Raw genomic sequence first — 12,565 nt, forward strand, 5'->3', positions numbered from 1 at the left:
TTTGTTACCCTTTTGCTTGTCAGTGTCTGCCTCCAAAGTTTTTGCTATTAAGAGGGAAAATAAAATACTTACACCTGAAGTGAACTTTTATTTTTAGAGTGCATCAGCAATATAAGTATAGAAGGACTGTAAGGCAATAAGCTTTGCCTATATGCCTGTAATGCAAACCTATCGCTTCTCCTCCAGTTATCCCTACACTTAATGCAGGCAGCATTACTTTTACTAAAGAAAGGACAATCTGTAGACCTGAAAAGGCCTTTTATTTTAGGTTGCAGCTGTATAAGTATAGAAGGATTGTAAGGCAGTAACCACTAGCTTATACAGTCATATGAAAAAGTTTGGGCACCCCTATTAATGTTAACCTTTTTTCTTTATAACAATTTGAGTTTTTGCAACAGCTATTTCAGTTTCATATATCTAATAACTGATGGACTGAGTAATATTTCTGGATTGAAATGAGGTTTATTGTACTAACAGAAAATGTGCAATCCGCATTTAAACAAAATTTGACCGGTGCAAAAGTATGGGCACCTCAACATAAAAGTGACATTAATATTTTGTAGATCCTCCTGTTGCAAAAATAACAGCCTATAGTCGCTTCATGTAGCTTTTTATGAGGTCCTGGATCCTGGATGAAGGTATATTTGACCATTCCTGTTTACAAAACAATTCCAGTTCAATTAAGTTTGATGGTCGCCAAGCATGGACAGCACGCTTCAAATCATCCCACATATGTTCAATGATATTCAGGTCTGGGGACTGGGATGGCCATTCCAAAACATTGTAATTGTTCCTTGCATGAATGCCTGAAAAGATTTGGAGCGGTGTTTTGGATCATTGTCTTGCTGAAATATCCATCCCCTGCGTAACTTCAACTTTGTCACTGATTCTTGCACATTATTGTCAAGAATCTGCTGAAACTGAGTTGAATCCATGCGACCCTCAACTTTAACAAGATTCCCAGTGCCGGCTTTGGCCACACAGCCCCAAATCATGATGGAACCTCCACGAAATTTTACTGTGGGTAGCAAGTGCTTTTCTTGGAATGCCGTGTTTTTTTGCCTCCATGCATAACGCCTTTTTGTATGACCAAACAACTCAATCTTTGTTTCATCAGTCCACAGGACCTTCTTCCAAAATGTAACTGGCTTGTCCAAATGTGCTTTTGCATACCTCAGGCGACTCTGTTTGTGGCGTGCTTGCAGAAATGGCTTCTTTCGCATCACTCTCCCATACAGCTTCTCCTTGTGCAAAGTGCACTGTATTTTTGACCGATGCACATTGACACCATCTCCAGCAAGATGATGCTGCAGGTCTTTGGAGGTGGTCTGTGGATTGTCCTTGACTGTTCTCGCCATTCTTCTTCTCTGCCTTTCTGATATTTTTCTTGGCCTGCCACTTCTGGGCTTAACAACAACTGTACCTGTGTTCTTCCATTTCCTTACTATGTTCCTCACAGTGGAAACTGACAGTTTAAATCTCTGAGACAACTTTTTGTATCCTTCCCCTGAACAACTATGTTGAATAATCTTTGTTTTCAGATCATTTGAGGGTTGTTTTGAGGAGCCCATGATGCCACTCTTCATAGGAGATTCAAATAGGAGATCAACTTGCAAGTGGCCACCTTAAATACCTTTTCTCATGATTGGATACACCTGCCTATGAAGTTCAAAGCTCAATGAGGTTACAAAACCAATGAGGTGCTTCAGTAAGTCAGTAAAAAGTAGTTAGGAGTGTTCAAATCAAGAAATTGATAAGGGTGCCCATACTTTTGCAGCGGTCAAATTTTGATAAAATGCGGATTGCACATTTTCTGTTAGTACAATAAACCTCATTTCAATCCAGAAATATTACTCAGTCCATCAGTTATTAGATATATGAAACTGAAATAGCTGTTGCAAAAACAAAAATTGTTATAAAGAAAAAAGGTTAACATTAATAGGGGTGCCCAAACTTTTTCATATGACTGTACATCTAGTCCTAAGCTATCCCTCTTCCCCCAGCAGGTATCCCTACATTTAATGTAGGCAGCAGTGGTTTTACTAAAGAAAGGACTGTATGTAGCTCTGAAAAGGACTTCTATTTTTAGGTTGTCCGAGTTTATAAAAGGACACCATCTCTGTCACTTGATATTAACCCATCGCACTACTATGGTCCAGTCCCAACTGTTAACTGTTTCATACTGTGTTAACTCCCTGTTTCTTGGCAAAATAAATTCCTGCCTAAGAACATTACTAATCAAAACAGTTACATAAAACAACCTACTTCTACAATTACACAGTACATACTTCCCATCACACTATACATTAAAGATCACACATCATCACAACAATTTTGGTGTGTTCATGAGGGAACACGACCACAAGTCTGTTAACTTCCATGACCACTGCTCCTGCACTGACACTGGAGAATCCTCATAGCGCACAGTGTGTATGATGTGAGGATTTAAGTCTGCAGTTATAGTACATAGAGTGACTGCAGACTTGTGGATTTAGACTGGACAACTTAGTTAACCCCAGGTTTCATAACAAGAGGATCCATATTGATGTTTTATGGTGATTTTACCATATCAATATAGCTCATATATAGTTTTTAGGGATGTAGGACAAAAGAAATGTCAGTAATTGTCATACAAGAATATTACATGCTGCCAAATGAATGAAATTTACCTTCCACCAGTCTTCATTGGAGTCATCCAATATAGTTATTTTATCTCCTGGTCTGAAAAATAGAAATCCACCAAACAAAAATGGTTTATCGTTTTTTAAATGAGATGAACATACATTGTACATACAGTATTGCTGCTATTATTATTATATTGCACTATGCATTTCAATCTATCAGAAGAGCCGCTCCGAATGAAAACATGAAGATATAGTAATTGCTTTTTATTACATAGATGACTTAAAATACCTTGGCCCACAGGTAACAAAGGGCAACTCGACAACTTCAGCATATTACGGCAATAGCATACACGCCTTTACTATTTGTGTAGGACACTACTCAATGTAAGTCATTGAGAGCAGTTACGTCATTCAGATAACAGAGAGCTGAGGCAGACTAAGCTAATACTACAGCCCGATGGCCATCATGTTGGTAGCTGTTACGTTTATATGATCTATATGTTATGCTTAACAGATGCTGGGTGATAACTACTAATGTCAGTCATTAAAGTAACTGTGGGGAAAGTCAGTAAGCATTCAAAAGAACTTTAACCCATTCATCACCCGGCGATTTTCCAATTTTCGTTTTTGTTTTTTTCCTCCCCTTCTTCCAAGAGACATACCTTTTTTATTTTTCCATCAATATAGCCATACGAGGGCTTGATTTTTTGTAGGATAAGTTGTAATTTTGAATGACACAATTTATTCTGCCACATATAAAGGCAAAAAAAATTGAATTGCGAAAAAAGTGCAATGCACGATTGTTTTTTGGATCTTTTATTTACTATGTTCACTGTATGGTAAATCTGACCTGGTAATATGATTCCCCAGGTGATTATGAGTTCTTAGATTTTAAACATGTATAGTTTTAGTTTTATCAAAGTGGTGAAAAAAATTCACAAATTTGTCAAAAAAAAAGAATTGTGGTTTTGTCGCCATTTTTCGTGACCCGTAGCGTTTTCATTTTTCGGGATCTGGGGCTGTGAGATAACTTTTTTTTTGTGTCTTGAGTAGGGCTGAGCGAAGCCGAACAGTAAAAGTCGAGATCCACGCGGTTTCAAAGATTTCTGGGTGCTGGATCCGGATCCGGAATTCCGGATGGACGATCCGGATCCAGCACTGGGGAAAATAATTGAAAAATAAAGAAAAACAGAAATAAAACAGCGTTTCATACTTACTGAGACTCGGTGTCATGGTGGCACACTGCTTCCGGGTCGCGCATTCACTTCATGTACTGTGCATCGTATACACACAGCTTTCCGCGTTTTTGCCGCCCACCAGCCGTCCTCTCATCTGTGATTGGTTGCAGGCAGACCGCGCCCCCAGCCTGTGACAGTATCAGCCTGCCGTGCAGTCATCACGGCTGTCATTGTCTGCACAGCCAGCGGTCATGCTCTGTGGCCACTGGCTGTGTTATGTTGCAGAGCTGAAGCGGCATGGGATCTCATGTGGATTACGGCAGAGCTGCAGGGTGTTGGGGGTAAATAAAGAGGTGAAGGAGGGTGTGTGGTTTGTACTTCATTCCAAATAAAGGATTTTTCTCTGTCTGTGTTTATTTACATTCACTTACAGGTTTGTGTGATGCAGGTATCTCATAGACGCCTGTGCCATCACTAACCTAAGGCTTAGTAACAGCTGTGCGCTGCTATTAACCCCTTAGTGCCCCGAGTGCCACTGCTCCAGGGCAATCGAAAAGAGGCGGTATTGGACCGGGATTGTCACATCCAATAGATGCGGCAATACCCAGCGGCTGCGGGCTGGAATACAGGCGCCCAGCCGGCTCTATCATGGCTAGGGATGAAAATTAGGGGGGACCACACGTCGATTTTTTAAAAAATTATTTATTTAAATAATAATTAAAAAAAGCCGCATCACCGGTACAGCCGCGCACACTTCTGAAAGGAGCGTGCATGTGTTTCTGTGTACATGCACGCTCATGTTCAGAGAGCGGCAGGCTATGTCAGCTGATGTCATGTCAGACTTGTACGAGTGTGACAGCGCACCACCGGCACAGCCGCACACTTCTGACAGGAACATGCATGTGTTTCTGAAAGACATGCACGTTCACCATACTGACATGCAGACACTTGCACTGCTTTCTCCGCCCACTGGCCATCCTGCCGCCTGTGATTGGTTGCAGTCAGCTGACATGCTGCCACTCAGGGTGGGGGCGCGTCTAGCTGTAACCAGTTACACGAGCCTGTGGGCGGGCAAAACAATGAATATTGGATTATCGGGTCCGGTAGGGAAAAGCGTGAAGGAGTGTGCCGCCATGACACAGCCTTGGGTGAGTACACCGCGTGCGCTCCTTCCCTCCATATCCCCTCCACAAACATTTTTAATCTCCGGATTCTGGTTCCCATAGACTTATATTGGCACCGGAATCCGGAGCGGATCCGGATTTTATTTTCAATCCGGCAGGGATCTGCCGGTCCCGGATTTTGGCGGATTCAATCAACTCTAGTCTTGAGTTGTCGTTTTTGGATAGATGTGATGTTTTGATTGCCTGTTATTGCATTTTAATGCAATGTTGTGGCATGCAATAAAACTTAATTCTGGTGGTGTACCAATCAGATTAATTAATTTTATATTTTGATAGATCGGGCATTTGTGAAAGCAGTGATACCAAATATGTGTATTTTTTATTATTATTATTATTATTATTATTATTATTATTATTATTATTATTATTATTAATATTATTATTATTATTATTATTATTTTATTTTGAATGGGGCAAAAGAAGGGGTGCTTTGAACTTTTAGTTTTTTTTTATTTTTTTCATATTTGTAAAACTTTTTTTAATTCATTTTACTAGTCCTCTAAGGGGGACTGGAAGCCTGCACTGTCCGATAGCTTCACCTGATCAGAGCAATGCTTCAGCATCCCTCTGAACAGCAGAAAGGCTGTTCTGTGAATGCTGGTGCTCTGCCACCAGTGCTCTGCTCACTGGAGCGCCGATTGCAGTAGGGAATGGCGCAATCCCTTCCAGTGCACATTAGATTGCGCTTTTAGAGTTTGACGGTGCTATCTAATTACTTAACGCTGGTTTCACATCAGCGTTTTACTGCCACACTGCCGGATCCGGCACAAATGCAGTACAGTTCCATACAGTTCATAGGCATCGCTGCAAGGTCCAGTCACATGCAGTCATGTGACCAGGGCATGTGACAGCATGACTGAAGCTTGCCATGATGCCTGTGAACTGTAATGAACTGTACCGCATTTGTGCCACATTGTGGCAGAAAGACGCTGATGTGAAGCCTGCTTAACAGGCATGGGTGGATCTCTGATCCACCCTCTCCTGTTTGCTGCACATGTCTGATGATCAGATCAGCTGACATGTGTGGGGAATAATGCTGCAGGCTCACTGTGTGAGGGACCGATACGACTAGGATATATACCGTAGGTACGTCCATGGCCATAAAGGGGTTAAAGAAAATCTATCAATAGTTTTTTGAAACCTCATCTGAGAGCAGTCTAACGCAGGAAAAGAGACCCAGATTCCAACCATACTATAACACTTTGTTTACTGAGTGCAGTAGTTGTGACACAATCAGAATTTTTAGGTGTAGCATGTAGCAGATCTCACAAAGCTATCCCTGTCTGCACCACAGCTTTCTCTGTACATTGTATATTGACAGTGAGCTGCTATCATTGCTGGGGGCATAGCTGGAAAAGGGCTCATGGAGTACCTAGTCTGGGCAGTGATAATCTCCCGCTGATAAAACATTCATTATATTGAACCAACAGCACACAGTCTAAGGCCTGCGACACACATCCGTGCCGCCGGTATGTGTTTGCCATTTTTTACACGTACCGGTGGCACGGAGACATGTACATCAATGCTACCCTTTTGAAGCAGGTACACACACGTAAAACCACACGGAACGTGTGTCCGTTAGTACATGTGTGCGTTTTCCTACATGCTGACATGTCAGTTTTTCTCCAGCATCACGGGTGTCACACGGGCCGCACACGTACCACACGGATGTAGTGTGGATGTGATCCCGTGTCACATGCGCCAGAGAAAACACACGTGTCCGAGAAAAAAAAAAAAGCTTAACGCACCTTCTCCAGCCCTCCTGTCTCTGCCGCTGCTGTCACTTTCTGCCGACCGCCGCTCATTATTCTCATTTAATATTCACTTCACTGCGGCCGGCAGCAGCAGCAGCGGGGAGTCGGCAGGGCTGGAGACCGAAGATCAGCACCACGGACAGCAGAAAGGACCACGTGAGTATGTAAATTACCTGTTCTCCGTATGCTATCACGGATAGCACACAGAGAACACACGTGGCCCGCATGTACCAGAGACATGTACTTACCTACACATAACACGCAGGGTAAATACGTGTCTCGCGGCACGTGCGTGATTTTCACGTGAGTGTGTGGGAGGCCTGAATCAGTCTCAGCCCATAACTCATACTGTCTTTAGATTACATAGCCAAACCCTGCTGACAGATTCCCTTCAAGAGCACATACATAATTCCTCCTTGTTATGCACAATTATTCACTTCACTGCCTCCTTTCTTTTACTGTTCAGCCTGTCCTTGCCAGTTGAATATTAGCACATGACGAGCCATAAATGTAGAGGCAAGGATTAAATTTCATCTATTTAAAGCTCCTGTCAAAACCTTTCCTAAAGATCTCGAAGTATGGGAAGTGATCTTGTCATTGACTCTACAACTCCTGCATGGAGCTGTAATGTGCTTCTACAAAACCAGTGTTATATTAGTTTGGACAACCACAATTGGTATAGCTGACACAAAGGAGAGCTAAGTGTGAAGGCTATGGCTGACACCTGGCTTTGGGTTTAAAATAAATTTTATAAAAACTGCAGGAAACTGCTGCATATGTATTATTTTCTAAGCAACTATGCATATTCTCAAACTAAGCTCACATTAGCCAGAAAGGGAAAAGTTGCTATATGGGAAGCCTGCTCTATGGTAGGATAGACATGGGGCCACTGTGGCTCCTGAACTCTGCCTGAACTGATTTGGATTAAAAAATGATATCCAGTATTTTTGACCCCAAGAATATTACTGCAGACTAAGCTATTATTCCTGGCAGTTGTATGGCAAACTCTAAACAAAACAAAGTCCCTTTCATCAGAAATCTGGTTTGATATGAACTATTCTTTATAACGTTTTCCTGATCAAAATCCCATGGTTGTGCTAAACAGGGGGGCACAAACGTTTTCATCCAAGAGCGACACTGCCATTTTGTTTTAATTTAAATGGTGCCATAACACTTTAGCCTTGCAGTAGTCTGACATCCAGGATATTTTTCCATGTTAATGTGACGCCCTGGGCAAGCCAGGGGTCACAGGTCATGACACCACCACACCCTACACCCCGGATAGGTACACCAAAGCTACACTAGAAATCCTTGTTGCCTTCCTCCAGGGGCTGATGTCCACACCAGGGGGTGGGCCAGGCAGTTGGCTCCGCCCACCAAGGAGTTCACAGTCCTGGAGGAGGGAAAACACAGGCAGATAGAGTTTGGAGGAGGAAGTGGAAGGAGTTGAGTTGAGTTTAGTGAGAGTTGGAGAAGGGAGTGGTAGAGGAGCAAGAGAGAGGAGTTAAAGTGGAAGAGAAAGTGACAGTTGAGAAAGCCTGAAGTTGGTCCGGGTGTGTGCCCCGGACTGAGAACAGCAAGGTTAGCAGACGGCGATGACCGTCTGCAGGAGAGGCTGATCGGAGGTTGCCGAAAGGACCGTGGACGGGTGGTGGCCCGGCGGTACCGGAGCGGTATACGAAGAGAAGCCAGCACCATTGGCAGGGGCCTTTCGGATCCCGACAAGGCTAGGAGTCGCCGTGAATTTGCCAAATCCGTCAGTGAAGGGGACCTCCTGGGTCTCCCAACAGCTAAGTCCCGATTGAAGGCAACAGTCCAACCGTAGGAGAGAGACACCGCCACCGCCAAGGCACCAGTTTCTCAGGGCCAGCGCCTGCGGGCAAAGAGGGGCTCCTCCGGCCCATATCCAAGCCGGGGAGCGGGTTACCAGTGGGAACCCATCGCTACCAACATTTCACTAGGTGCAGGGACAGAGACCGTCACCATCAACTACCGGGGAAAAGCAACAGCAGCCGTCCGTGGGAACCGTCTTTCCAGCCGTGTGTTTTACCGAGAACTGTGTCAACGTCTCAGGCTGAGTGAGTACCACCGTGCCGTGAGGCACAGCGCTGCCCCCGCGTCCCTGCACCCCACCAAGCCCTGCACCGGCCCCGCCATCCCTTATCCCCCACCTCATCACTGGGCCCCGGGACAACCACCCCCTACCCACGGAGGGGAGAACTAACAACTTTGCTGCTCCCTGTCACCGCTCCCGGGATCCCCATACAGAACAGCGGTGGTGTCCAGACAATCACCACAACCGTGGGTGGCGTCACGGACAATAAACAATCCCAAAAACCAATCCCCTTTCACTCACGGGCGAGGAGCGCTGCTCGAGTCCCCGGGATCTGGCCCATCGCTCGAGCCACCGAGCAGCAGCAGGCCGCAGCAGCGGCAGCCGGACCCGAGCAGTGGGAGAGCGCAGCGTCCCCTCCTCCGCCCGCGACATTAATACGTAAAGGGTATATCCAGGACTTTTTTTTAATGCCGCCTAAGCCCTAACAGGCAGGTAGTTGCTACCTACTGTACCTGCTGTTGTACCCAGCACCGTTCTTCCAAAGCACAGAGCGCTCCTGCTGGCGATTCAGATGCTTCCTCTAATGTGATGACAACAAATCGACAGCTTCTCATCCGCTCTGCAGGGCGGGACATTGGATGTCATGCTGATTGACAGCCGGCTCCCCCAGTTAGGCAGGGGGGACCTGGTTGTCAACCAATTTGATGTCAGCAGTCCAGCCCCATTTGCAGAGTACAGTGAAAAATAAGCCTCCATTCCTATGCTGATGAATTCCTGCTATCCAAAACAAGAGATCTGTCAATCACCTGTAGTGGTGCGGGCAGAAGCTGTGTGGGGCGATGCCGAAATAGTCTCATCTCTGGCTATGGCCTGTAAAAAGGGTGTTTTCTCTGAAATGCTGGGGCAGTTACAGCCAGGCACTGATGCACGCACTTTGGTCCCTTCAGCAGATATTGCTCTCAGTGACAGGCGTGATTTGTACTAGGTCCTGGCTGCTCTACACGCACTTTACATAATAATGTTCCTTTTTGTCACTGCGGCTGTAAAGTTCTGCTGTGATGAAAAGCCTCAGCTGGTGTAGGGTAAACCAGATTTCAGCACTGTCTACTTGGATGTTGTTTATCTGTCATGGTCGTAACATTTGGGCCATGAATAAACTGTGCAAACATTTCAGGTAACAGATGTCATTTAGTGTTCGGTAATAAATCATTCATATCTGCACCTGCAGAATCTCCTGATGCCAAGAAAAGCAAGTCAAAGTATACAGCACAACTAGGCACAGAAAGCCGGGATGCCAGGATATTTCCTAAGCTGAATACCGACACAAAAAACAGCTTCAGGAATTGTACTATTAAAGGGAATCTGTCACAATGGGGTTTTTTTTTACCTAATCTGAGAGCAGCATACTGTAGAGAGAGTTCCTGATTGAAATGATGTGTCACTTACTGGGCTAATTATTGGAATGTTGCTAAAATTGCTATTTTATCAGCAAGAGATTATCACTAGAGGACTAGTAAATCTGTACCATGTAGTCCCCCATAGTCATGAGCTGTGGAGAACCCACCACCACAACGGATTGACAGCTTTCTGTCTTTGCACAGTGTACACAGTAAGTTTCTTGTCTGTGCCCAGCAGCCCAGTAAGTGGCACATAACTGGAATCAGAACCCTTGCCCTCACATCAAGCTGTTCTCAGATGGAATAGCAAAAACCTGGTGACAGATTCCTTATAACTGAGCAAATCCTGAATGTAAGCCTTGATATAGTACTTCCTTTTTTTTCAAAGGAATGGTCCAGTACCCTAAAATGCAATTTCTATTACTTTACAGTAGAAAATCTTGATATTCAACTTTGATTTTTATCCTTTTGATATTTTTCAATCACTGTCTATTGTCCAGTGTTTATTTTTATATGATGGTAAGGTATACATTCATATAATTAAATAAATATTACTTTACAACCTAATCCCTTTTGAAATTAGATTCATTTTAAAATACCCTAAACTTCTACCTATCTAGATAATTGCTAAATGTGGGAGGAGCTCTCAAGCGTGAAGTCCCAGGAAGCTGGGACTGCACTCACTTCTCTGCAGCATCTACCATCTCTTTTTGAACAGGATATCATCAGGGGTGACACTGCAGTTACTTACTACAGATTCTTGCATTGCTGCCGTCTAAAGATGTCCTGGTTCCACGGTGCTTATAGAAGTTGTGAGACAGGTAAGTATGGTTTTGGCACTCTGCTTCTGTCTCTGGCACATTTTCTAATTGTGCAACAAAACATTGTTAAAGGGTGGAATTAGAAGCAGCAAGTGACACCAGCGCTGCCACACACCTTCTATAAGTGCCCTCAAACAAATCATAAAGGGACAGTGATAGAAACTGTGTAACACCAGCACTGCCCCTTGATGACGATTCATTTGAAGGAAGTGATAGAAGCTGTGGTGCGGTACTGGAGTCACTCACTGCTTCTATCATCACTCCGTGGCAACATCTTGTTTCACAGTTAGAAGCTGCATGGAGACAGTAGCAGAGTGCCAGCACTGCACTCGCCTTTTCCACAGCTTTTACAAGCACTGTGGAACCAGGACATCTTTAGAGAATGGCGATGTAAGAAAGTCTAGTAAGTAACTGCAGCCCCAACCCCTAATGATGCACTGTTCCAGGAGAGGTTGTAGATATTGCAGAGAAGTGAGTGCAACTCTCCAGACCTCTGAAACGAAACATCACAGGAGGTGAAGTGAAAAAAAACAAACACATTTAGGAATTAGCTAAATCGAGCAATGTAGGGGATTTTATAATAAAACTAATTAATGAAGGGGTTAGGACTTAAAGATAGATATATATCTAAGAAGATCATTTTAGGTACTGTAGCAAGCACTTAAGATACTTTCCTTTTTTGCTTTTTGTTATTAGTTTCTGTTTTTGGCACCAAAGTTTTCAAAATGGTGCACATGATTCATGAATTTGAAGCAAAGACTAATATTTTTTTTCTGTGTTGAACTGTTTTTGTGACTTTTTGGACCCAAAATCTATACGTTGTGCAAAATGGTGCAAAAATTGGGCCAAAATACTGGAGTATTCGAAAATGCAATAGGTAATGACTAGAGTGGAGTTGCATCAAATGTTGCAATTTTTGAAACAGTCGCAATTGATGATTCATACAAAAACATCTGGAATCACTAAACTGAACTCAAAAAGCTACATAAAAAACTACATAAAAAATAGTCAAGCACATAAAAAATAGACTTAAAAATAATAATGAACACACAAAACTACAGAGAAAAACAATGCGAAGGCAGTGATGGATCAAGGCCAACATGTACAGTAAATCAGGGCCAACGTGTACAGTAAATCAGGGCCAACATGTACAGTAAATCAGGGCCAACATGTACAGTAAATCAGGGCCAACATGTACAATAAATCAGGGCCAACGTGTACAGTAAATCAGGGTCAACATGTACAGTAAATCAGGGCCAATGTGTACAGTAAATCAGGGCCAATGTGTACAGTAAACAGGGCCAACATGTACAGTAAATCAGGGCCAACATGTACTGTAAATGTACAATTATAATAGGTAACTTTAGAAAATAAAATTTCTTGTTATATTGAACTGTATACCAAAAGAATATTGCAATAATACAATGCATGCTTAAAGGAAATCTGTCAGCAGGTTTTTGTTATGTAATTTGATATCAGCATGATGTAGGAGCTGAGAAACTGATACCAGCAATGTCACTTACTAAGTTGTAAGTTGCTACTTCAATAAAA

General features: G+C 43.4%; 1 protein-coding gene across 1 annotated transcript in view; it reads right to left on the reverse strand.

Moving 5' to 3' along the window:
• STAC (SH3 and cysteine rich domain) overlaps nucleotides 1-12,565 on the reverse strand; it is a 439,669-nt gene that overhangs the window by 46,030 nt on the left and 381,074 nt on the right. Inside the window, exon 9 of the mRNA XM_075315072.1 lies at nucleotides 2,670-2,721. Coding sequence (XP_075171187.1) covers nucleotides 2,670-2,721 — 52 coding nt within the window. The remainder of the gene's footprint in view (nucleotides 1-2,669; nucleotides 2,722-12,565) is intronic.

This window comes from Anomaloglossus baeobatrachus, chromosome 6, assembly GCF_048569485.1.
Source record: "Anomaloglossus baeobatrachus isolate aAnoBae1 chromosome 6, aAnoBae1.hap1, whole genome shotgun sequence".
Lineage (NCBI taxonomy): Eukaryota > Metazoa > Chordata > Amphibia > Anura > Aromobatidae > Anomaloglossus > Anomaloglossus baeobatrachus.